Raw genomic sequence first — 25,351 nt, forward strand, 5'->3', positions numbered from 1 at the left:
TGTTTAGAGCGGACCAGACAGATTTCGGCTAACAATCTTCTGTGTGAAACACTGGAGATTAATAATTCACGTATTATATTAACGTTGTTTACCGCCGGTTGACGGAATTTATTTTTTATTTTTCTGTCATCTAATACAACATTTATAACTTTCCCCGAAAAGGCCCCAGAAATGGCAGAAAATACTGGTGAGTGTGTCAGCTAACGCTAGCTTGGTAGCTAGTTATGGTCAATTTGAGATAGCTATTATACTTAAACGATATGCACGTGTAATGCAATTTGTCAAACTACTAACGGGTAATGTATCTCTTTAGGAATCAGTCATGTTATGTTACGCTGTGCTCTGTAGTCTAGCCCTCTCAGAACGCCTGTCCCGGTCAGCGTTAGCCTAGCCTGGATGCATGTTTCCTGAGGACACGTTCAGGCAAAACTTCCCTTCTAAATGTCGTATTGAGGTGTGCTCCTCTCTGGCAAAACATGCCTGGAGCGTGTTGCACTTTTTGAAAATTGGGCGTGCACACAAACCCCCTCGCTGGGAGAAGAACGTGTGTAATCCCACACGAATAGCTAACAGTTGACGTTATTGCGTTAATTCTCCGGACGACATGTTAACATTACGCCGTGTGAATAGATTTGACAAATGAATTAACTGCATTCTGAATTGAGACTCGTCTTAAATATTGCGTGGAGGTGATGTGGGGTCAGAATGTGCAATGTCCGAGACCTTTGAATTTTTGTATGCGGTCCTGAAGTTATCAGTCAACTGTCACGTCATGTGGCCACTTTATAAAGCACACCTGCTTCTTATTGAAAATATCTTAGCAGCCACTCATAGGGCAGCGAGTCGGTGCCTACAAGCATGATGCAGACATGGTGTAAGTAAGAGGTCCAGCTGATGTTCAGGCCAGGCATGAGAATGGGGCAAGAGATGTGATCTAACTTGACTGTGGAGCGATTGTTAGTGCTGTGAGTCGCTCAAACTGCTCATACCTGGGAGTTAAAGAGGACAGGTTCACACTCCCGTCAGCTTTAGAACAGCAAACTGAGGCTCGGTTCATTTGATTTGAAATGTGCAAGTTGAACATGGCAACATTAATATTACTGCATTGTATCAATCAAAACGAGAAGATTGATACATTTTAACACCATGGACATTTACATTCTGATACAAAAAGGTGCTTTTAATGTAAGGTCATATGGAATTCAATGAAAAAATAAAAGATAATAGTTTATCTAGTCAAGTCAAGTCAAGTCAAATTTATTTATAAAGCACATTTACAAACAGCGGGTACTGCCCCAAAGTGCTGTACAGGTTAAATAATAAGAAAATAATCCACATTTATTACAAATAAGAAACCAAAAGAAAACACATAAGAAAATACTCAGCTCAGCTGGTTCCGAAGGCCAGTGCAAAGAAATGTGTCTTCAGCAGACATTTAAAATTTTCCAAAGAAGTGGCAGATCTGATGTATAAAGGAAGAGAATTCCACAACTTGGGTCCAGCTACAGCGAAGGCTCTGTCTCCCCTGCTCTTCAGCTTGGACCTGGGACAGTCTAGAATACATTGGTCAGAGGACCTCAGTGCTCTGACAGGACTGTGCAGAGAGATCATCTCCGACAGATAAGTTGGCGCTAGACCATTTAGACATTTAAAAACAAACAAGAGGATTTTAAAATCTATTCTAAAAACAACAGGCAGCCAATGAAGAGATGCCAGAACAGGAGTGATGTGTTCATATCGAGATGCTCCTGAGAGCAAGCGTGCAGCTGCACTCTGAACCATCTGGAGGCGCTGAATTGAGGACTGGCTCAAACCGAAATAAAGTGAATTACAGTAGTCCAAGCGACTAATTACAAGAGCAAGGACTACTGTCTGGAATTGGTCAGAGGGCAAGTAACGCTTCACCTTCCCAAGAAGCCTAAGATGAAAAAAGCCAACTCTAACCACTGCGCTTAGCTGCTTTTCCAGCTTAAAAGAGCTGTCAATAAAAACACCAAGGGTTTTTCCACAGGACTGATCTAATATAACTATAATATAGTTTTAGAATTTCACAACCTTTTTAACGTTATCTTTAAGAATTTTAAGCAGGGATGGGTTCGATCCAATGTGGCTGCAAACTACTTATCGGATATCGGACTGACAACTCCTATCCCTGTACCCATCCATGTTCAATAGTCTGGTTTAAAAAAGAAAATCTTAATGTAAACCTCAATGTATTGTTTTTCTCTTAAATAAGAATTGCTGTGTTGTTTAAGCCTTCCTAACCTTACACACAACATAACCACTGACGAATAAATGTGTAATAATTATGAAATCGGACAGTATCAGGTATCGTCTGATGTCCATATTCCAGATATCAGAATCGGATCGTACTGAAAAATAGTGCAACGGTGCATCTCTAATGTCAAGTAACCTTATTTAGGAAAACCAAACCATTTCTTGATGACTTCAACTACCTTTTCAGGGGAGTTGATTTTTTTTTAAACCAAGGCTACATTGGACACAGGATCACTAACTCTGCGTTCAAAATCACATTCTCTTTCTTTTTTCTGTTCTACACACTACAGCTGATTGTAAAGGCTGTAGTTAGCATGCAGTATGCTACAATTGGGACATACTTTTACTTATTTATTTGTTCATAACATTGTGCTTTGAACTTGCCTCTTGCTTATATATCCTTTTGAATCGTTAGTTTTCAATCGGATACTCAGTCCATGTGCACGCTGGATTGTTGATCAGAATCGGCAAAAAAAAAAGCATGCTGTTTTCCACACAAAAAATGACTACTGGATGTAGTATGGCATTCTGGTATCTTTCATGACTCTGCATCTGTCCACATGTATTTGGGACATCCTAAATCTTTTTCTACCATACTTAACTAGCAGGGAAGTATGGGGATTGGAACACAGCAGCATATATCTGTACTGTACAAGCTTGGAAATCTAACAAATGTCACTTTCCTGCTCATGCAGATGGTAGAGTCTATACAACATGCATCCATCTGGCCTTGTGTCAGCAGTTCAGGCTGATGGTGGTGGTTTAAGGCTCTGTAACCACTGCAGTATTCACCTAGAGATGTTAAAGTGAGAACCTCCACAGTATAAACAGCTTGACACAATCTGTGGCAGTTGTAAATGGTGAATGGACTTGATTTATATAGCGCTTTGTAGCTGATTTTCTCAGCACAAAAGCGCTTTATATTTCTTACCACATTCACAAACACACTGATGGCAGTAGCTGCCATGCAAGGCACTCTCTGAACCATCGGGAGCAATATGGGGTTCAGTGTCTTGCCCAGGGACATTTCGACATGTGGCGGGGACTCTGGGAGATGGGGGATCGAACCGCCGACCCTGCAATCCAGTGGACGACCGCCATACCCACTTCGCCACTGCTGTTGTAGATTAGCATATACCCCAACTCTATCATAGAACATAATGGCATGGTTTGAATGCTACAGCTCACCTCAGTATTGTTGCTAACCGCATGCATCTTGTCATGGCAACAGACTGTCACCAAGTCTCAAAGAACACCTCATTACTTTTTATTTTAATAATAACAATAATTACTGGACAGGAATCCAGAAGACCCCTAATGTCAATATTGTACAGAGCCAACACCAGGGAAGGACAAGTGACATAGAAAATGGACACTTTTATTTTCAAATATTTTTTAGAATATCTATAGGAATTTGAAGAGTGAATGTGCAGCTGACAGAAGTGTATGATGCTATCTCACTGCTCATCCCTATTACACTTTAAGCATTGGATGGAGACCGGCGATACAAAGTGTGACTTCTTCTCCCTCTTTCATTGTGAACAGAACAAACTGAAGCAAAGCATGACAGCTCAACGCCCCCTGGAATGACGGATCAAGAGAAAGAAGTGGCGGCCAGCGCATATGAAGTGTTTTCGGTAAATCAACTTTCTTTCTTTCTTTCTTTCTTTCTTTCTTTCTTTCTTTCTTTCTTTCTTTCTTTCTTTCTTTCTTTCTTTCTTTCTTTCTTTCTTTCTTTCTTTCTTTCTTTCTTTCTTTCTTTCTTTCTTTCTTTCTTTCTTTCTTTCTTTCTTTCTTTCTTTCTTTCTTTCCTTCCATACTCAGTCAGTCCAAAAATGTTGACTGTGTTCATTTAAAAATGTCACACTTTTATGGACATGGTATAAAAAGCCTGTAAATAACCTTTTGCTGTAGCTGCTGTGTGAGCGTTTTCCTACACATGAGTGAGTATTAGTTGGAATCAATGTGGAAAATGAATGAGTGACTCTGATTGTCTGACATCTGTACCAGGAGTGAACCCCACATAGCTCCGTCCCTCAATGCGCTAGCTGATCAACACAGACCTACAAGCCAGAGTTGATGGATATTACAACGTTGTTTATCAACCTTAATGGTTGACCCAGCTTTTTGTCTCAGAGCTGTATTTAGCTCTGACACTGTCCCATAACGAAGGATACCTGGAATATCACTTTAGGTTTGGGCCAAATCAAAGTCAAGGTTCAATGTTCAAGGTGTTTTATTAATGTCCCAAGAGGGCAAATTTGTTCACAGCAAAGGGAGTAGTGGCTAAAAACACACGACAATACAAGACAACAATGGACCCAAAACACAACAGTATGTACACAAACCTGAGGAGACATAAAGTGCTTAAAAATAAAGTGCTATGTGCCATAAGCAGCATCATCATCATGAAAGCATTTAAAGGGCAGTCTGCCGTCAACAACATTGTCATCAGCATCAACAGTAACAACATCAAAATCAACAACAACAAAAGCATCAGCAGGCCACGCTGGGGATCGAGTCTTGCATTTTGGCAAAACTTACCCGAGATATGGCCAGAGAGTTTGGGCTCTTAGTAAAGAGTGTTCCCGCTCTGAGAGGGCAGTCCCAGGGCAGATTTCCTCCTTCTATTAGCCTATCACGACTAGTTAGCCGGCTTTCAGCATCAATACATTTATTTGATTGAATATTATCCGTGATGAATACCAATAATCGATTACGGAGTCTGAGTGTAAAGTCTGGTTTAGCTGAACAGTGAGTGATGCCATCTCTGTGACATCAACATTCTGGCTTCAGGCCTAACCTACCTCACTAACACGTTAATCTCACTTCATAACACATCCATCTGGTTGGCAGAACACACCCTAACTCTTTCTCAATGCTAATAAGGAGCAGTGTACAGAGCATTCAGGGAGGTGCTGACATTCAATTCCACCTGTCACGCTTACAGTCAATCGCTAATGGAAGCTCGATAAGGCCCAAAATGAAACTTGACGACGTGTGTATCTTGTTGAAGTCCCGTCTCACTCTGATGATGTCATGTCTGGTTCCCCTTATCTTATCGACACCCCAACTGTACGCTAACCTTCACCACATATCTCTGCTGTAGGGAACAGACTGTAAAACATGGCCGCTGTCTGTAGTCAAGTCAAACATCTTTAGTGAGATAGAAAAACCCCTTTACAACCAGCGTAGGCTCTACAACAGGGGTGTCAAACATACGGCCCGCGGGCCGGATCCGGCCCGCGAGATGATTTGATCAGGCCCGCGACCTGTAGAGCATAAATTTCTGAGTATGTCAAAAAAAAAAGTAAGTCTCTAGCCCATTCCTGTGAGGAGTTATGAATTTTTAAAGAAATAACCGAAATGCTCACTCCTGCCGCTAGGGGGCAGCCTAAATAAAAAAAGCACATTTTAGCAACGTGGGAAATGGTAAATGGCAATCCTGCTTCACCGCTATTAATGTTTCCTACAGTGCGTTATGGCAAAGTAAAAACCCAAAAAAAAAAAACATTTTTATTTTTAGTACATTTATTTTATTACTTTTTTATAAAAATAAAACTATTTTTATTTTTAGTGCTGAACAATTAATGTACTAGCAAGCGTGGTGTGTCTGTGGCTCTGTGTGCGCAAAACGAGCAGGAGCATGCTAGTGTAGGCCTACAAGATTTATTTCCTAATTTTCAATGCTGCTTTATTTTTATGTTTTAAATTGGGAAAAACGAATTCCAAAACAACCAATAACCTCTGTATTTCAAAATAAATCAAAACAGTAGAAGTTGCACTTTTATTTAATTGTATTTTGTCTGCATGTTTGCACAAAATGTGTCCCTGTACATATAGTAAACAAAATTGGACAACTGTAAGGTCAGTGCCTGTTGTATTTGTGTATTCAAATAAACAGTTGTTTATTTCATTAGTGCACATTGGCATCTTTGAGCAAAATACCCCCAAAATTTTTGCTGCGGCGCTACGCGCCGCACCTCCTGTTCCCATGGCCGGCAGCAACCTTTACTAAGACATCTCCTGGGGGGTACAGAGATCCCTTGTGATCCGTGATAATGTAGGTTACAAATGTAGGCTGAGTGATAAAGCATATTACTGAAAAACAAAGTTAGGGATTTGGAGTTATTTTGCCATTATTTTACTAGTCCGGCCCACCTGAGATCAGAGAGGCTGTATGTGGCCCTCGAACCAAAATGAGTTTGACACCCCTGCTCTACAACAAGCTTACTCCAAAATCGCTGACTCCACCTTCAACATGCGTTCTTAAAGATGGTGAAAGGGTTGGGAAGTCAGAAAGAATAATATAATATAATATTCTAATGTTATTTATTGAGAGTAAGAAGTGAGATGGAACAGCTGACTATCTCTTATAGTGTAGCATTTTCTCTATTCTATCATATTTATCCTGATTTATCCATACTCATTTGAACTTCACAGGTCATATGAACATGTCCATGCTGTATTTGAAATCATTCGAAATGTAGACAATTCTGTCAGGGTCATGTTTTTTTCATTAACGCCATGAATTACCTCACAAATTGTGGCTAACCTTGTTAGTACAGCAGGTAACTCCAGTCCTGCGTGTGACGTGCACACATGGCTTCACCAGGCTGGAGCTTGTTTTGATGAGTGAAATGTTTCAAAATGAGGAGAATGTTCTGTCAGAAGTTGGTTGACGCAGTCGGTTTGTGTTCCTCACAGGCTGGCAAGTACGAGGAGTCCCTGAAACAGCTTGAAGCTCTGCAGGAGCTCAACAAAGACGACTACAAGATCTCCATGAACAAAGCCGTGGTGGAGTTCTACAAGAGCGGCCAGACCACCACAGGCGCTCTGAAGCAGACTCTCCTGGCCATGAGGAACCAGGTAACTGCTCCAGGCTGGCTCGCTGTTCTCCTCATGTTTTCACATCACGTTGGATTTCTTCTTTTCTTTTTCTTTACGCCACCGCGCCGTCCTTTGCGTAAGTCTTGTCCATCCGTACGTCCGGGCTATTTTTTTATATATCCGTCGCATCCCTGTTTGTTTTCATATGGAGGCTCCGTCGATTGTGACGTCATTTCCGGTGCACACTGGATTATGGGTCAGAATCGCCCAAATAGCATGCTGTTTTCAACACTAAAAAATCTTGGCCGGATGTAGTAGACATCCGGGTCTTTCTAACCATCCTAAATCTGGCCACAAGAATCGGGACATACTAAATCTTTATTCTACCATACTAAATAGTAGAAAGTATGCGATTCGGAATGCAGGGTGACTTTAAGATGAACTGAACAGATAAAGGAGGTCAAAGTTCACTGACCTCATGAACGCAAATATCACAAGAACCTTTTTAGGGATTTCTGACAAATTTAGCACAAATGAACACTTGAACTTGAGGGTTAACTAAGTCACAGGTCACAGTGGCCTTACATATTGTGAGGTCTCAGTGACCTTGTGTAGCTTCTTAGGAGCTTTACCTTCATTAGAGCATTGTCTACCACCACTTACACTGTTTGCCAATTGTATGCTACACGGCCTAACCACCAGGCGCTAGTTGTAGTTTATTTTTTTTATGTGATCTATTTTAATTGATGTTCAGCATTCACCACATCTCCACAACACTAGTTTCAGGTACATGCATACAGAGTCCATTTGTGTTTGTTTATCTGTCTGAAATGCCCTATTTTATAACAAAGCCATATCGTTAGCCTCATAGTATAATTGCCTAAATCATATTTACTCTACTCTACTTTTACTCTACATCTACTCTACTCTATATCTACTTTACCCTACTCTATAACCCTTAAAATATGACTTAGACAATTATGCTATTAGGCTAACAAACAGTAGATGTAAAGTAAAAGTAGAGTAAATATGATTAAGGCAATGATGCTATGAGGCTAACGATATCCTTAACCATATAGAACCAGATGAAAACTATCTTTTTAAGGCGTTTGCCTCTTTGAGAGGTCTTGGGATTTGACGGCACGTGTGTTTCTCTTTCAGGTTCACACGTCGGCAGAGGACGTGGACGGGCTGGACGATGTGGAGAACAGTTTGCTGTACTACAATCAGGCCATCATCCACTATCACATGAGACAGTACTCTGAGGCCATCGCCATAGGGGAGAGGCTCTACCAGTTTCTGGAACCGTTTGGTATGTTGTCATGCTTTATGGGTACTTCACACGGGCTTTACTAAAGTCTACTGCTGATGTCATTCATTATATTATCAATTAGTTCATCAACTGACCATTGATCGGTTCAGGGCTTCATGCGCCTAAATACAGCTATGGAAAAAATTAAAAGACCATTTTGATTTTATAATATTAACTACTGACAACATTTCTACTAAATTCACAATACAAATGATGTCATTTAGAGCATTTCCATTAAGCAATGTAGAGATGAAGATTGAAGAAAAATACAGACTGGTCTCTTCATTTTTTCCGTGGCTGTATATGTGAAATGCGACTAAATGTTTTCATTGTTCGACACAGTGCACTGGAAATGTGTCACATACTTCAGGGAAAACGTTTCGACGCACTTCGCATACACAATCGATCTTTAAGTAGACAATATGTAGTATATAGATGTTGAGTATGTAGGAGGGAGGACGTTAGTATGGCTTTCCGAACACAGCTATTGACATGTTCTAGAGGGTCTGTGTGTGGGCCTTGCAGCGTGGCACACAGTGACTGTGTTATTTGTCCTAGCAGAGAAGTTTGCTCAGGCGGTGTGCTTCCTGCTGGTGGACCTGTACCTGCTCACCTTCCAGCCAGAGAAGGCCCTCCATCTGCTGGCCATGCTCGACAAACTCTCTGTGCAGGGCAGCAACAAGAACGGCAAAGGAGAGGTACCCAACATTCTCATTAAAAGAATGGTAATGCTCACATTTTACTTCACCTTTTTATTGCTAAGATCTGACGTTGTGTTAAATCACTGAAAAGTCCAATATATATGTGTGTCTGAAGCCACTATACCTAAAAATAATTTCTATCAATACATGAGTGGTATCAAGCAGCTTTAACACCAGTGTGTTGATTTGCAGAACAACAGTTCAAACAAAGACGGAGCAAACCACAAAGCCGAGTTCACAGCCATGATTGAGGCAGCCAAGTCAAAGATGCACCAGGTAAGAGCTGATGGATAGTAGGTCCACTGTTCCCGTGTTCCAATCCCCATACTTCCATACTATTTAGTACGCCAGAAATAGATTTAGGTTGACCCAATACATGCAGGTCAATTGTAGTGTGCTGAAAATACATAAATGCCCCACTAACTCCAATTGCAATTTGGAGCATTCGTCTTTATTCTTGACATTTCTCGACATAATGAAAAAAATAAAATAATCTTCCTTATCTTATTTTTATTTTTCTCTCCCATGGCCCAAAACACTCTTCTGTACTTTAGTATGTAGTGTAGTAAAAAGAAAAAAGTATGTGAATTGGAACACAGGGTTTGTCTCTGTATCCCTCTCCATCCTTCTGACTGACTGACTGTTTCTCCCCTCCAGTACAAAGTGAGAGCCTACATCCAGATGAAATCCTCCAAGGCCTGTAAGAGGGAGATCAAGTCAGTGATGAACACAGCGGGGAACGTGAGTCTCAGTGTGGCTGCTTTGTTAAACAGTGAAGGCCAGGGGGACATGGTCTACTCTATACGGCCAGCTCTTAGAAACCAGATACCAGCTATGCTTTGAACCTTGTCATTCAGCCCCTGTTGTCTATATACCCTATGTAAATATACAGACCTGACTATTCTATATGTGCATGGGTGGTATCATGTGCATAGTAGGGAAGGGCATTTGAGGACATTTCTTTGATCGATCATTGGGAATATTAACCATCAATTATCGATTTATAATAAAATGTTTTATTAAAAATTGCCTATGGTGGAAAATAAAATAAAAAATTCACAGGATGGACAAAATCCTTTTTCAATGCTCATGAATGGATGCTGGATTAACCATGGCCATCCATAGTGCATACACTGCTATATAGTATATATACATAGTGCCCTCTCTGACCTGTGTTCCTTTCCCCCTCCATCAGTCTGCTCCCTCACTCTTCCTCAAGAGTAACTTTGAGTATCTGAGAGGAAACTACCGCAAAGCTGTCAAGCTGTTGAACAGCTCCAACATAGCAGAGCATCCTGGACCCATAAAGACAGGTGACACATTTGCTTTAGCTTCTCCTGCTTCATATTGTCTTTCAGAATTGTCTAAATGATGCTTCTCTATAAATGTAACTAGCTTACCCTGTCACATTTGATGATTTTTTTTTGTACGTGGTTTGTGCTCATGTCTGGACTTGTTCTCACTCAGGTGAATGTGTTCGATGTATGTTCTGGAACAATCTGGGCTGCATTCACTTTGCAATGGGGAAACATAACCTAGGCATTTTCTACTTCAAGAAGGCCCTGCAAGAGAACGACCACACCTGTGCACAGCTGGGAGACGGCGGCAACGGGCAATGTGAGTGACAGCAAGCGCAGTCCCCTGACTGAATCTGATCAACTTTGATTCTATCTTAGCCAATGATCAGCCCCTGTACTTATTGGTGTTTGTAAAAAGCTAGTAGTTTGCTCCTATGGCTGCAGCTTTATTTGTCTGTGATTACCCCAACACATCTCAATCCACTACTGAAGAATTATCCAGTTTTTAATATCTCGTAGACGGTAAAATGTATCAGGAATGTGTGGAAATATTCATCAAATGACTGAATACAGTTCAACATGTTCTCCAGTATTGTCTGCTCACCACTGGGATCCATTCAAACCACTCAATCCAAACATCACGAAAGAGCAAGTTACCGCTGATAGGTTAGCTTTTAAGAAGAGTGCAGCTTGTGACATTTGTCAAATTGAATAGCAAGCATACATAAGCAGTATTTTTGTTACTCACTGTCAGATATTCCCTTAACGAACCTTTTACCTAAAAAGAATTCTACATAAACAGTTGACAATGGCCCTGTGGATGACCAGAGGAACCTGGGGAAAGATTTCATCCTTAAACATTTAAGTCACTTCCATTGTATGGATCGGTGGGCTGAAGTCTTAGAGACAGCTTTGTGTGATGTAACCTTTTAAAGTTTACAGGTGTCAACTGCTTTGACACAGGGAACACATGTAGAAATGCACTTCTTCTGCAGTTATTATTAAGTTACTTTATTAGTCAATGGGCACATTTAAATGAGTCTTTCCGCATATCCCCTCTCAAGTTACCACACTTCGGAGGGGGTCAGAGCACAGGGTCAGCCATAGTACAGCGCCCCTGGAGCAGTTTGGGGTTAAGTGTCTTGCTCAAGGACACAATGGTAGAGATGGTGGCCGCCGTAGACGTAATACCAGCCACTTAATTAACTACATTTATATTATTATTTGTCACCTTTCCACAAACACAAAAACAAGTGCACACCTAGGCTGTCTTATTGTGTGAGCTTCAGTTTGAATGAAGCCAGTTAGGAAAATGTATTGTAAACATTTCAAAGTAACAAATCCTCCTTTTGTCTTTTGATACTATTACCAGCTAAGAAGTTCACAGGCATCCCCATGTGTGCTCTGCTAGCCAACAAGCGGCACGAGCTGCTGTATAACTGTGGTATTCAGCTGCTGCACATCGGGCGGCCCCTGGCAGCGTTCGAGTGTCTAATGGAGGCGGTGCAGGTTTACCACTCCAACCCTCGACTGTGGCTGAGGCTCGCAGAGTGCTGCATCTCGGCTAACAAAGGGGTAGGACTACACCGATGGAGACACTGCTCTCACTTCAGCTGTGTTGACTGACTATTCTACGCAGACAATTTACTCAATTTGATTTTCCTTTTACTTTAAAGAGCACCTATTATGCTTTTTCTTCTTTTCTGACCTATAAATGCCGTTATAATGTTATACAGTTATGCTTAATGATACCAAAGTGTCAGATAATGACATACATGCATTTTAGGGGGCGTGTCTGTTGCTATGCAGTAACCAGCCTTCTCTGATTGGCCAGGTTTAAACAGAGTGCAGAGGGACAGCGTTTTTTTGCAGAGGCTAAACTGCAGTACCAAAGTTAGACTGAAAAATAGCAGAATAGCTCCTCTTTAATAAGAACTTTTTTATTTTTGATATACTGTTTTGGCAATGTTGCTATCTGTCGCCGAAGAAGACAATTTTACATCCCTAAATAGTTTTTTTTTTTATTGTGTTTTCTTTCCTGGATCAAGGAACACTATATATACACAGTGCTGTGAAAAAGTATTTGCCCCCAAATGATTTGATGATCTGAAACAAATAAGTGTGACCAACATGCAAAAACAGAAGAATTTAGGAAGGGGGCAAATACTTTTTCACAGCACTGTATATGTAATGTGCCTTCCACTCCCATGTAGGGCTGCAACTAACGATTATTTTGATAATCGATTAATCTGTCGATTATTTTCTCGATTAATCGATTAGTTTTTTGGTATGTAAAATGTCAGAAAATGGTGAAAAATGTTGATACATTTTCCAAAGCCCATGTTGACGTCCTCAAATGTATTGTTATGTCCAAAACACACAAATATTTCAGTTTACTGTCATAATAGGATTAAAGAAACCAGAAAATATTCACATTTGAGGAGCTGAAATCAGAGAATTTGGACATTTTTTATAAAAAAATTACTCAAAACAATTAATCGATTATCAAAATAGTTGGCGATTATTTTAATAATCGATTAATAATCGATTTGTTGATTAATCGTTGCAGCTCTACTCCCATGTTGCAGCTTAATGAGGACACATTCCAGTACTGTTGTTTTAGAGGTGAGCAGATAAGTGCATCCAATTGTTTGATGATGTCTGTGTTTGTGTTTCCAGGGCTCAGAACAGGAGAACAAAGGGTTACCGTGTAAAAAAGGGATAGTTCAGTCTATTGTCGGCCAGGGCTACCATCGCAAGATCGTCCTGGCATCCCAGTCTACGCAGAATACCATCTACAGGTACAGTGTTCAAGTCACACTACTGATTTAGACATTTCCCTTTGTTGACCAGCAGAGGGCAGCAGTGCATGTCAGTCAACACACTGTCAACACTGTAAAGATCATACCTGCAAACTCGTCGCTTTTCGGCGAAAATCGCCGTTTAGAATCAAAATATATGACCCACGTGAATCGTATAGATCCAAAGAGTTTTTGTTATTGGGAGGGGGGGGGGGTAGCGGCAGCTGCCAGAGAAGTCAGCCAGCGCTTCCCAGACTGGACTGTGTGGGCGAGTTACCGTAGTGTGAGACAAGGGAATATCGTTATCTTGGCAATAAAACATCTTTGGTAGACGTCATGAGTATTGTCCAATCAGCGTTAAGATCGGGCACAAGCATCACTGCTGCCGCTGTGTGTTCAGACTTTAGAATTGGCTAAAAGTCTCAATCAAAACCCTTTTGATAATAAAAAATTAGAGGCTTTGATTAAACACCGTCAATGCTTCAGAGGTTAATGTAACAGCCTACTGAAACAGAAACTATACGGAGGGACGCAGCTCACTATACACTCCCTTTATTTAGTCGCGCTGTCAGTTTGCCGACATGGCTCTCTGTTAGACTCATGGACATATAAAGAAATGGACACCGTATTGAAACATGGCGCCCATTCATTCCTATGAAAGCTGCTCATAGGCGCAGAGAAGCAACAAGGAAGTATAATCCGGAAATTCCATGCGGCCCAAAGCATTACGTAGCATGGACGTAGTGGCATTATGGACCTATCAAGAAAGAGGGCGGCAAGCGTAGCGGACTGGAGGCGGGTGTCTCGTTCTGTAGCATCTAGCCTGGCGAAAACAAACTGAAAGCCGTTAAAAGCCGTTGGGCTAATAAAACGCTTGAGGTGGCGTTTTGAAATGAGAAAACTTACATTTTAATAGTATATGGTCTAAAGATAAGTATGAGCCTATGATTGATATCCAGAAAAAATGTGCAGAGACACAATCTTGTTCGCTGCTTGTACTGTGTGGACAGGGACATCTGCCTACGGGCCGCATGAAAATAAGCTCCACCCCTTATCATGCAATACCAATGGGTTGGCCACATGTCCATGCTGGCTGCTCGGAGAAGGCAGCATCCTGGGGGCCTGGTTAGACTCGAGACATAGAAAAAGATCGCGGAAGCCGTTCCCGTAGACAAAGTTAACGGGCAGGATATCCCCGACTGATTTCATCCATCAAACCACAGAGTTTTTTCTGAGCGGCGTCTCACTCGCTCACTGGGTCTCCCGGGTCCCGGTGATTTTCACCGTCACAGCGATCGACTCGCTGCTTTGCTGGGGCGGAGACTTTGTGTGAAGGTGATTTAACATCACGGTCGTAGACGAATGTTATAACTTTATGCTGCATAGTTTGCACTGCACTGTTGACCCACACAGGACTCTTAAGTGAAGCTGACAATTTAATGAGCGCACATTGCAGAAATGAAGTGTCTGCAGTGCGCTCACAATCAGAGCCGACCGACAGGCCCCGCCCCCCCAATTTTTTTATTTTTTAGTTTGTGTGTTTGATATTAACATCATATTATTATATCATACAAAAAAAAAATACAATGTTTTGATCTAGATAGCCTAGTTAATAGCCCAATAATTTAATCAGTTCATCTGGGAGGTAATCCAAGTTTAACTGATCACGTCACGTTCACGTCCAGTGTGTATTGAGTTTATTTAAAAACATTTGGAAATGGGGCTCAGATGCCCATGCACTGTATAACCTATTTCAGCCTCATCTGTGGAAAAAAAGATAGCTGGACAACAGAGTTCTTCTGCTTCATTCCTCTCACTGCATTTAAATGTATTCATTATATTACAGAGAAATATGTCCCATAAAAGAAAAAGAGCACCAAGCCCAACCCAGAGGACCCTGCATAATATTTTATTTTAAATGAACATTTTTATGGAAAATCCAAGAAGCTTCTAATTCATCCGACCCAGTGTCTCCAAATTATTTGTTCACACAAAATTCCTCAGATTTAGCCTCTTAATTTCCCTCTCAAAGTGCACCAGATTCATGCATTTCACTTTAAAAAGTTTAAAAAAAATCTCCCGGGGGGGCATACCCCCGGACCCCCCTAGGAGGGTCAGGATCTCAGCTGGCTATTATTTTCACCCAGCTGGACATTGGAGGCAATAGTGGAGAACTCTGGTTGTGTGAATGATATTTAACAATAGCCAATCGTTTGGACAGCGAAAAACACCCGACCCCCCTAGAAGGGACGGGTGTTTGTCACCTTTTTCACCTCCTATGAGTTTGCAGGTCTGAAAGATACCCTGCGTTCCAAATCACATACTATTTCTTTTTACTACACTACATACTAAAGTACAGAAGAGTTTTAGGGCCACAGGAGAGAAAAAAAATCAGATAAGGAAGTTTTTCTTTTCATTATGTTGAGAAATGCTAAGAATAAAGATGAATACTCCAAAATGCTATTGAAGTTAGTGGGGAATGTATGCATTTTCAGCATACTACAATTGACGTGCATGTATTGGGACATCCTAAATCTTTTTTTGGCATACTAAATAGTAGGAAAGTATGGGAATTGGAACGCAGGGACTGTTTTTGTTTCTTGGTTCAACATTTTTTTTTATTTCAATCTACCTATGAAGTGAAAGCTGGGGGTACATTTCTTTGATTTTGTCCCGCTGACTATATGATGTTGACTTTAATGATAACCTGCAGGTTCCAAGGGTCTGCTGAGTGGTTTTCATATCATACAGTAATGAGTGCAAGGTGTCAACATCCAGAATATTAAACCTCACATGATGGACACACCTAGAATGTTCATGATTTATTGGAGCTGAAATCAGAAGAAACATAAAAATCACCGGTCTGTTATCACTTTCTTTAAAATTAGAAAACTATTGAAGTATGATATCTCTATGTATGTCTGCATGTATCCATTGACCCTATATGATGCTATGTGAGGGAACGATTCAAACCCAAGACTTCATGTTCTTTATGTAGGCAAGGCAAGGGCAAGGCAAGTTTATTTCTAAAGCACATTTCGGACACAAGGCCATTCAAGGTGCTTTACAGATGCAAAAACAAAATACATCAAGAATAGAGCACACATTAAAAAAATACATAAAAACATAAAATAATTAAAACATTTAAAAAGAATAAAAATAAATAAAAATGTAGAATTACAGGTTAAAACGGAAACAGTAAAGTCTTCAGACCTGATTTAAAAGAGCCGAGTGTTGAAGCGGACCTCAAGTCCCCTGGAAGTTTATTCCAGAGCTTGGGTGCATTAAAACTGAAGGCTGACTGATGTACACACACTTTTCTCAAATATAAATATTGTTGTACTTTTTATTACAATTACTAAGTTTATAACAATTTCCCTAGTCACAAAAATGTTTTATAGGCACAATGACCCTGACTGACAAGTGACTTAGTAGTTAATCGTGTGTGTGTGTGTGTGTGTGTGTGTGTGTACAGTGAGGGCCAGTCAGCAGCGATCCCAGTAGCCAGTATGGAGTTTGCAGCGATCTGCCTGAGGAATGCTCTGCTGCTGCTGCCTGAACACCAGCAGACAGACAAGACAGAGAACGGCTCCAAGAGCTCCAGCCAATCAGGGAGCACCGAGAGCGGCAGCGAGAACAGTGACGCCTGCAGGTCTGCCACACACACACACACACACACACACACACACACACACACACACACACACACACACACACTCACACACTCATATTGATAAATGAAGAGTGTGTGTGTGTATATACACTCACCGGCCACTTCATTATGTACACCTTGCTAGTACCAGATTGGACCTCCTTTGGCCTTCAGAACTGCCTTCATCCTTTGTGGCGGAAACATTCCTCAGAGGTTTTGGTCCATATTGACCATAGATATTGACATGATAGCATCACACAGTTGCTGCAGATCTGGTGGCTGCCAATTGGGGATGTAACAATATGAAATGTTGAGTACGATATTGTGATTGATATCACAATACGAGATTAAACGCAGAATTCATTTCTACCACCTTACGTTAAATGTAGTACTGCTGATTGAAATAAAACATACAAACAAGAATAATTCACCTTTATACACTCCTGAACAAAATCTTGAGACTGGGGGAAAGTGCAAGTATTTTCATTTTGCGGTGGTTGATTGTAACCAAGTTGTAAGTAGAGCTTCAAAATGTTAACAGGAGCAAGACACAAAAACAAATTAGGCAATATATGTAAAACAAAATTTAAACCGAATTTAAAAAGAAACAAGCTGTTCATCAGCTGATCAAATGTTTAAGACCATAGCCTTAATAAGAACTAAATCCCAGTAGACCAGCCCGTCTGGCACCATCAACCATGCCATGTTCAAAGAAAAAAAGAAAAGAAAAAAAATGTGAATACATTATATTAAATATTTAAAAATAAAGTGCTAAATGAGGTTATAATCCTGCTTCCTTTAAACATGGATAGTAGTGACTGAGTCTGCAGTGGAGAGAGGAAGAGATAACTTTATTTTATCATTTAGTTTTTTTACTTGGAGTGATCATCACTGGCTTTAGAAAGCCTATCAGCTGATCCAAACTGTTTGATACGAGATGAAACTGAATCTAAACTATCCTGACCTAGCTGGGCTGAGGTGGAGCAGCCAAATATAGCCTAAATTAATACATATTGTTACTAAAATACAGGTAATGTGTTGTGTGATTTTCGTCAGTAGCCTACAGTAGACCTAGATTCTGCGCTCCGAACGCCACTAACTGTTCTGTAATACACTATTGCCGATGATGTGAACACACAGCCGGCTTATTTTTTTTAATTTTTCTGATTGAATGAAGTTATTTTCGGCAAACCACACAACATTTGGGTGGTCACGTGGTTTTAAAACATCAACAAGACCCACCTCATGTGTATTTGAACCAATCTATGCTGCACGCGGCATGGCCCGTAGGCCTGTAGGCCCGGGGCCAGTAAAATCACATGCAGGGCAAGTTGATTGGCCAGTCACTGTCCTGCCCGGGCCAGTAACGGCCAATCACCGTTCAGTATCTTTTTGTAGACTACATCATGGTTCATTGAAATGCGCGTTGAGTCATAATGAAAGCAGTGTTTATTTAAGACTCAATATAATAAACCTAATATAAAATATATTTTTTAATGAAAGGCCAGTGGACAACCGATGCGTGGGCGTTTTGACAGGCGGAGCAACAAGCGGGCGCACTCTCGCTCCGTTGGCAGAGCTGCCTACCGTCCACCTGCGAGTCGACAAATCAATCGACTTACTCTGCCCCCTTTCTTTCTTCCCACAGCAGAGGTTGAGGTGCAGAAAATGAAGTGATAACTGCGCTTTTCCTTTATCTGCCGCCGTAATGTTACAGTATTTGCATCCAAGCCCCAATGGTAATACAAATGAGAGGCTTTATTTAAATGTGTCTCCGGTGATTGTGTCGGTTGTAGACAGAAACCAACGGAGGGACTCGGCTCACTGGACAGTTCCTATAGTCGCGCAGTTTGTCTGCCGACATGGCACTGTGTTTTCAGGCTCGAGACATTCAATCAGATCACGGAAGTCTTTCCCATTGAAATCGCTAACGGGGAGAATATCCCCGGTTATTATTTTAGCCACAAACCACAGCTCATCTGCGCGACAGCTCACTCACTGGCGAGATCTCACGGTGAAACGCTGCTATGCTCGGACGAAGGCATTGTGTGTTTCTAAGGTGATTTAACGTCATAGTCTCAGACGAGCGTTTAACTTTTGCTGCATATTTTGCACTGCATTGTTTTGTATCAATAGTTTGAAAAAATGGTCCCACACCGGACTCTAGTGAAGCTGACACTTCATGGAGAAGTGACGCTCCTGCAGCGCGCTCACGACCAGACGTGAACTCGCATACACGGTGAAATCTCCTATTAAAAAAAACGGCATAACCCCCTGATTTTCGGATTTCCATTCTATTTTTAAAGTCAACTTGAGCGCAAGTGGAAAACCGGTCATTCGGTCGACACATGCACATCCCTAATGCATATAGAGAAAGTAATAAAAACAGCCTACCACACCACCAAGACTGATCAGACCTTCATCTCTTATTTTTATATTTTTTTTATGTTTGAACATGACTTCTGCAGGTGAACTATTCATTAAACTGCCCAAATTCAAGAATAAAAACAACCATCAAACTATTGGACTTTAAAATACTGGCCGACTCTTTCAACATACTTTCAGTTGTAGGCTTCAAATTCAATATGTTTGCCTGGTTTTATATTATGTGTATGAGCAATATCAATATTTCATATAATTAACTAAAAGAAAAATAACCAAATCTAAAGGGAATATCTATACTGTAACAGTATAGATATTCCCTTTAGATTTGGTTATTTTTCTTTATTTTTCTAATACAGGTATTATAATTATTGACACTAAATTATGAAGAAAAAAAAGTGTGTGCAGGGCCAGTGAAAATATACAAGGGGCCAGTAAAACTCGGATCCACTGGCCCGGGGGGCCAGTAGGAAAAAAAAGTTATGTTGAACCCTGCGCGACATAGAAATTAGCAGCATCCGGTATAAATGGGTTAAACCCCCTTTCTTCCCCATTCTGTTGCTCAGTTTGAACTTCAACAAGTTGTCCTGTTGAGGTCTACATGCCTAAATTGCTGCCATGGCAGAATAGCTATTTGTGGTAACCAGCAATTGAACAGGTGTACCTAATAAAGCGACCGGTGAGTGTATAGCCTTAATGATTTTATGGCTGAGCAAAAAAAGCCATAGATTCATAATAAACCAATGGATTCACTTATTGGTCCCAACACAATGATATTGAGATATGAACTTGATGCCATCTTACTGTGATGAAGTGTGATGGTTTGAATTGAATGCTGGATCTTTGATGTGTGTTGTGACGTCGGCTGTGTCTGTGTGTTGCAGTGGGAAAGGTCCAGACGCTGATAAGTTCTTATCTGCAGCTCCATCGTCTCCTCTCAGGAAACAGGAAGTGGAAAACCTCAGGTGACCAGTCTATTCATCTCAACAAACACAACACACCCAAACACTCTGTCCCCTGACTGTCTACATAACCAAGCAGCTTTACCAAATCCTTAGCCCCATAGCATAACTGCCTAAATCATATTTACTCTACTCTACTTTTACTCTACTCTATTCTACATCTACTTTTGGTCAGCCTAATAGCATAATTGCCTAAGTCGTATTTTAATGGTCATAGAGTAGGGTAAAGTAGAATTAGAGTATAGTAGATGTAGAATAGAGTAGATTTAGAGTAAAAGTAGAGTAAATATGATTTGGGCAATTATGCTATGAGGCTAACGATATGCAATTCTGGATCATTTCTTGCGATCCGGCATGCTGTTCAGTGTGTTTATTTCAAGTGATTAAATAAATAAGTCGTCTTTGCAAATGTTCAGCAAGATATTTCAGCAGAACAGTGGTGCAACAGCCTTCTTTGTGTCTCGGATAGTTTGAAATGCTTCCACACTACCAACATGTTTGCTACATTTATAAAGAGAGAGTGTTGCAGTCTGTACTGCCATCGGTGTTTGAGTGTGTGTATAAAAATGTGTTAAGATATGTAAAGCGCTTTGGAAGCGCATTGTGAAGCGCCTTGTGACCCTGGTCTGTGAAGGGCGCTCTATAAATAAAGCTTACTTACTTACTTACTTACTTACTTACTTACTTACTTACTTACTTACTTACTTACTTACTTACTTACTTACTTACTTCCTTCACACTGGCTGCTATTTGATCCCTTCATCAAAAATTTAAATCTCGCTGTTTTATTTTTTGGCCTTTTCACTTTTTCAGCCCAACACCGAAAGTTTGGACGAATAATATTGGTGGCCGAGCATTTGATGCAATCCGTAGTGTTCAGGCACTTTAAATAACCAGTAGTTTAGTTTATTTATTTCACATACAATCGCTATAAAAAAACACGTAGTAGAAAAATAATAAAAATAATACATGTGTGGGTGTGGCAGAAACCTGTATAGGCTTATGTAGAAACCACACCCAAAACACATTTACATATTATACACACACACACGCGCACACACACACACACACACGCACGCACGCACGCACGCACGCACGCACGCACGCACGCACGCACGCACGCACGCACGCACGCACGCACGCACGCACGCACGCACGCACACACACACACACACACACACACACACACACAAATATATGTATGAATGAAGAAAAAAAACCAATGCAAAACAATCAAAACCCAGAAAGCTGTATAGTAATCAGTCATATCCTCTGTTGAATGTGTAGGTGTTCCATACTGGCCTGCAGTGCCTATGTGGGGCTGGCACTGGGTGACAACCTGATGGCTCTAAACCACGCAGAGAAACTCCTCCATCAAAGCAAGGTGTCTGGATCCCTCAAGTAAGTGCTGGCTCTGTCTGCAGCCCACACACACTGATGAGTTAATGGGATAGCTCAGTATGAAGTGGGGCTGTATGAGGTACTTTATGTTAGTTACTGTTACCTTATGGAGATGGCGCTCAGCGCAGTCACTATAAGGAGTTTGGGGGAGACGTTGCTGTAGCAGAAGTCAGCCTTGTATTGTTGTAGAGAGGGCCAGATGATATAAGTTTTTTTTCTCAACATATATAAACGCAAACCTAAACCTAAATATCATTTCAATTGTACACTAGATGTAGGATTTTTTCACTGCTGATCTGCGGATTGATTCACTGCACAGCGGCGCGAGCTGGTGTAGTAATATATGGCTGGTGGCCGATGCAGTACAGCATATCAGTCTGCAAATCAGCATTGAAAGAGTCCTTCATTTAGTGTACAGTTGAACGGATATGTTTTAGGTTAGGATGTATTTATTGCAACAATACAAGGCTGACTTCTGCTACAGCGACGTCTCCCCCAAACTCTTTCTACTCACTGCGCTGAGCGCCATCTCCATAAGGTAACAGACTAACTATGCAGAAATATCTCATACAACCCCACATTGGAAATCCTGTACTATCCCTTTAAGGATGAGTCTATAGTCCTTCACAGAGCTGATCTTATAGTGCCCCCCCCCCTCCTCCTCTGCTGTGTGTGCAGGTTCCTGGGTCACCTGTATGCTGCTGAGGCTCTCATCTCATTGGACAGGATCTCTGATGCCATCTCCCACCTCAACCCAGAGAATGTCACTGACGTGTCAATGGGAGTCCTGACCAGCGAGCAAGACCAAGGTCAAAGGCTTCACACATTACTAATACTAAACATGTATGTGGAGAGCAGGGAACTTTAGAGTCATGCTTACTGTCACAAAGTCAATAGGTTTGACCACAGAGATACTGTTACCATTGCTATGGAGGAAGTTTCAACTCTAGACAATTATGTTTGGTACCATAACCAATAGAAGCATTTTCTAAATCAATAAAACCAAATTTAAATCAATATTATGCTTCAATTAATAAATGTATTAACTTTCTACTTGTGCAATAGGGGGATAATGTAAAGCAAACGGGTCACTCCAGATAATTACTTAAGTCCCATCTCTTCCCAATTTAGTTTTCTTCATTAAAGTAGCTACATGGAACTTTTAAATATTTCTTCAACAGTCAAAATTTTCCTCCGATGATCATGAATTACATTTAACAGCAAACGAGACCATCAGTGCAAAGAATGCTATTTTTATGTAGTTATTCTTAATGCCTTTGTCATGGGTCCCTCACCCTGGAACTATAGCTGGCATATTAAATACACTACCGCTTTTGTCCAAAGGGGATGCAAGAATTAACAAAAATTTAAAGTTCCTCGGAGCGCCTTAATTTTGCCATTTGAGCCATGAAAATGACCAATTTGTCTACATTGAGTCAGTTCCATATGAACAATCCCTGCGATCTAAATCACACTTTTTCTTTTTACTACACTACATACTACTTTTTCTTTTTACTACACTACAAACTAGTTTTAGGGCCACAGGAGAGAAAACAAATCAGATAAGGAAGATTTTGTTTACATTATGTCGAGAAATGTCAAGAATAAAGACGAATATTCCAAAATGCTATTGGAGTTGGTGGGGCATTTATGTATTTTCAGCATACTACAATTGACGTGCATGTATTGGGACATCCTTAATCTTTTTCTGGCATACTAAATAGTAGGGAAGTATGGGTATTGGAACGCAGGGAGTGTCGCTCTTAAATAGAGCTTGTTCTATTGAAAGGAAGCCTCCATGCATGGAGTTAATGGAGGTACTAGAGGAATGGTTCCAGCACTAACATACAGTTTGGTCTGCTTGACCTAACACCTGGTTTGCTTTCCTCAACAGGATGTGACAAAGGAGATGACCCTGTCGAGTCCTGTGAGTTTCTTTCCTTCTTTCAACCTCAACGCATCATTTTAACTTCAGACTATTCTCAGCTATAAGGGATATGTGTAGTTTTATATGAATGCTACATTAAGGTTTAGGTTGAAGTATCAAGAACTACTATAATAGTTCTGTGTGTGTGTTGGTGTTGTTCCAGCAGGGAAGCAGACTCCCCTGTGTTACCCCAGCACTGTGTCCTCAGCCCGGGCCATGATGCTCTTTAACCTGGGCAGCGCTTACTGTTTGAGGAGCGAGTACGACAAGGCCCGCAAGTGTCTGCATCAGGTAACCATGACAAACCTCAGTCCAGTTAAATGTCTGACATGTCTATATACTTATTAAATGTAGCATATTGTGTTTAGTCTAGAGCTCGACCGATTTTTAAAGACCAGCCGAGCAATCGTGTTAAGTGAAATGCATTGCTGCCCTGTAGCCTAAACGAATAGCATTAAAGCTATAGCCTATTTACAGAAGCAGCAGCAGTGGCTGTGTTGTAATGCATTGGATTAATTTACACTACATTGACAGTTCCCCCTGCAACCAATAGCAGAGGCATTGGTCATCTCTTGACTGTTCATCACGGCGATTTGTCACATTTAGTTTTTTGAATGAAGGTAACGTTAGGTATAAATCATTTTACAGTGACGTCATCCTTTTAGAAGTGACTCCTTGTTGCTTTGTGTTGTCCTCTTCAGGCTGCCTCTATGGTGAACACTAAGGAGATTCCACCTGAAGCCATCCTGCTGGGAGTCTACTTAGAGCTACAGAATGGTCAGATCTCCATCAGTCTTTATCCAGCCCTTTTCTAAAGCTGTGAAGGATAATGTTTTCACCGTGTTGGGAAGAAGAAGATGTGTAAAAAGATTAGGGAAAACACTTTTGTATAACCACAGTCATTGCGATATAGCTGGGAGGAGCCAAGTCTATTTACAAAACACAACCAACAAATGTTACTTTGTACAGGACTGTGCAGATAAACACACCACCGCACATTCTAGTGAGGCAAAACTGATCTCTGAGAGGGATTCGATTTGTGTGATTTAATTTTTATTAATTTTATTACTTTTATTTGAGTGGTTTTATATTTTTTTTTACATATGGACAAAAAAAAACCAGAATAAGTAAACACATACAATACATACACAACACCCAACTCCCTCCCCCTCTCCCCTCCCTCACATAGTGTGACTTAATTTTTAATGTTGCATACTGTGCCTATAAAACCTGACAGCTTTTTAATTTACCTTCATTTTTCTTAAAAGTATCCAGTTTAAGCTGAATTAGCATATTAGCTGATGTTCAGTATGTGAGTGAGGAGTTCAAACCAGGGTGTGTGTCATGTCCTCCAGGAAACACCCAGCTGGCCCTGCAGATCATCAAACGGAACCAGCTGCTGCCCACGGCGGTCCAGAGGGTTTCCCCAGACTCCCGCAAGAAACCCAGCCAACCCAGCCAGCCCAGCCAGCCCTTCCAGTCTGTCCAGCTGCCCTCACCCTTCACACAGGTTCAGCGCAAATGAGAGCCACCTCTGCCCTCTCCCCCCCGTCCCCTGACCCAACCCCCCCTCCTCCCCCCTTCACTCACACAGCCCCAGAGGAGCCTGGGTATTTATAAAGCTGCTTCCCCACTCAGAGTCAGGAGCCTGGATGAAATGCAGGTGTTGGCTGCTGACCAATGAGGAGAGAGGAAACTTGAGCTGCAGCAGTAGTGTCCATGGACTGAGACCAGCTGACTTTTTATTTCCATTTGACTGAGGAATCTGTGTGTTGTCTCAACAATGAAAATAAATTTTATTTACTGTA

At 41.1% G+C, this 25,351-nt stretch overlaps 1 protein-coding gene across 4 annotated transcripts; it reads left to right on the forward strand.

Moving 5' to 3' along the window:
• cnot10 (CCR4-NOT transcription complex, subunit 10) lies at positions 1 to 25,351 on the forward strand. 4 transcript variants are annotated; one of them, XM_080040294.1, is made up of 19 exons: positions 1 to 187; positions 3,823 to 3,914; positions 6,985 to 7,146; positions 8,269 to 8,419; positions 8,981 to 9,144; positions 9,313 to 9,396; positions 9,778 to 9,861; positions 10,316 to 10,433; positions 10,588 to 10,737; positions 11,791 to 11,993; positions 13,098 to 13,219; positions 16,695 to 16,871; positions 20,138 to 20,218; positions 21,503 to 21,616; positions 22,295 to 22,425; positions 23,511 to 23,543; positions 23,707 to 23,834; positions 24,245 to 24,320; positions 24,899 to 25,351. In XM_080040294.1, the coding sequence occupies exons 1-19, from the start codon at positions 172 to 174 to the stop codon at positions 25,066 to 25,068; spliced, it is 2,256 nt and encodes a 751-aa protein (XP_079896420.1). In that variant the 5' UTR covers positions 1 to 171; the 3' UTR covers positions 25,069 to 25,351. The 4 variants fall into 4 exon arrangements, with proteins under 4 accessions (XP_079896420.1, XP_079896421.1, XP_079896422.1 ...); XM_080040295.1 differs by having other exon boundaries at positions 23,710 to 23,834; XM_080040296.1 differs by having other exon boundaries at positions 8,981 to 9,117.

Source organism: Ammodytes marinus (genome assembly GCF_949987685.1).
Source record: "Ammodytes marinus genome assembly, chromosome: 13".
Taxonomy (NCBI): Eukaryota; Metazoa; Chordata; class Actinopteri; order Uranoscopiformes; family Ammodytidae; genus Ammodytes; species Ammodytes marinus.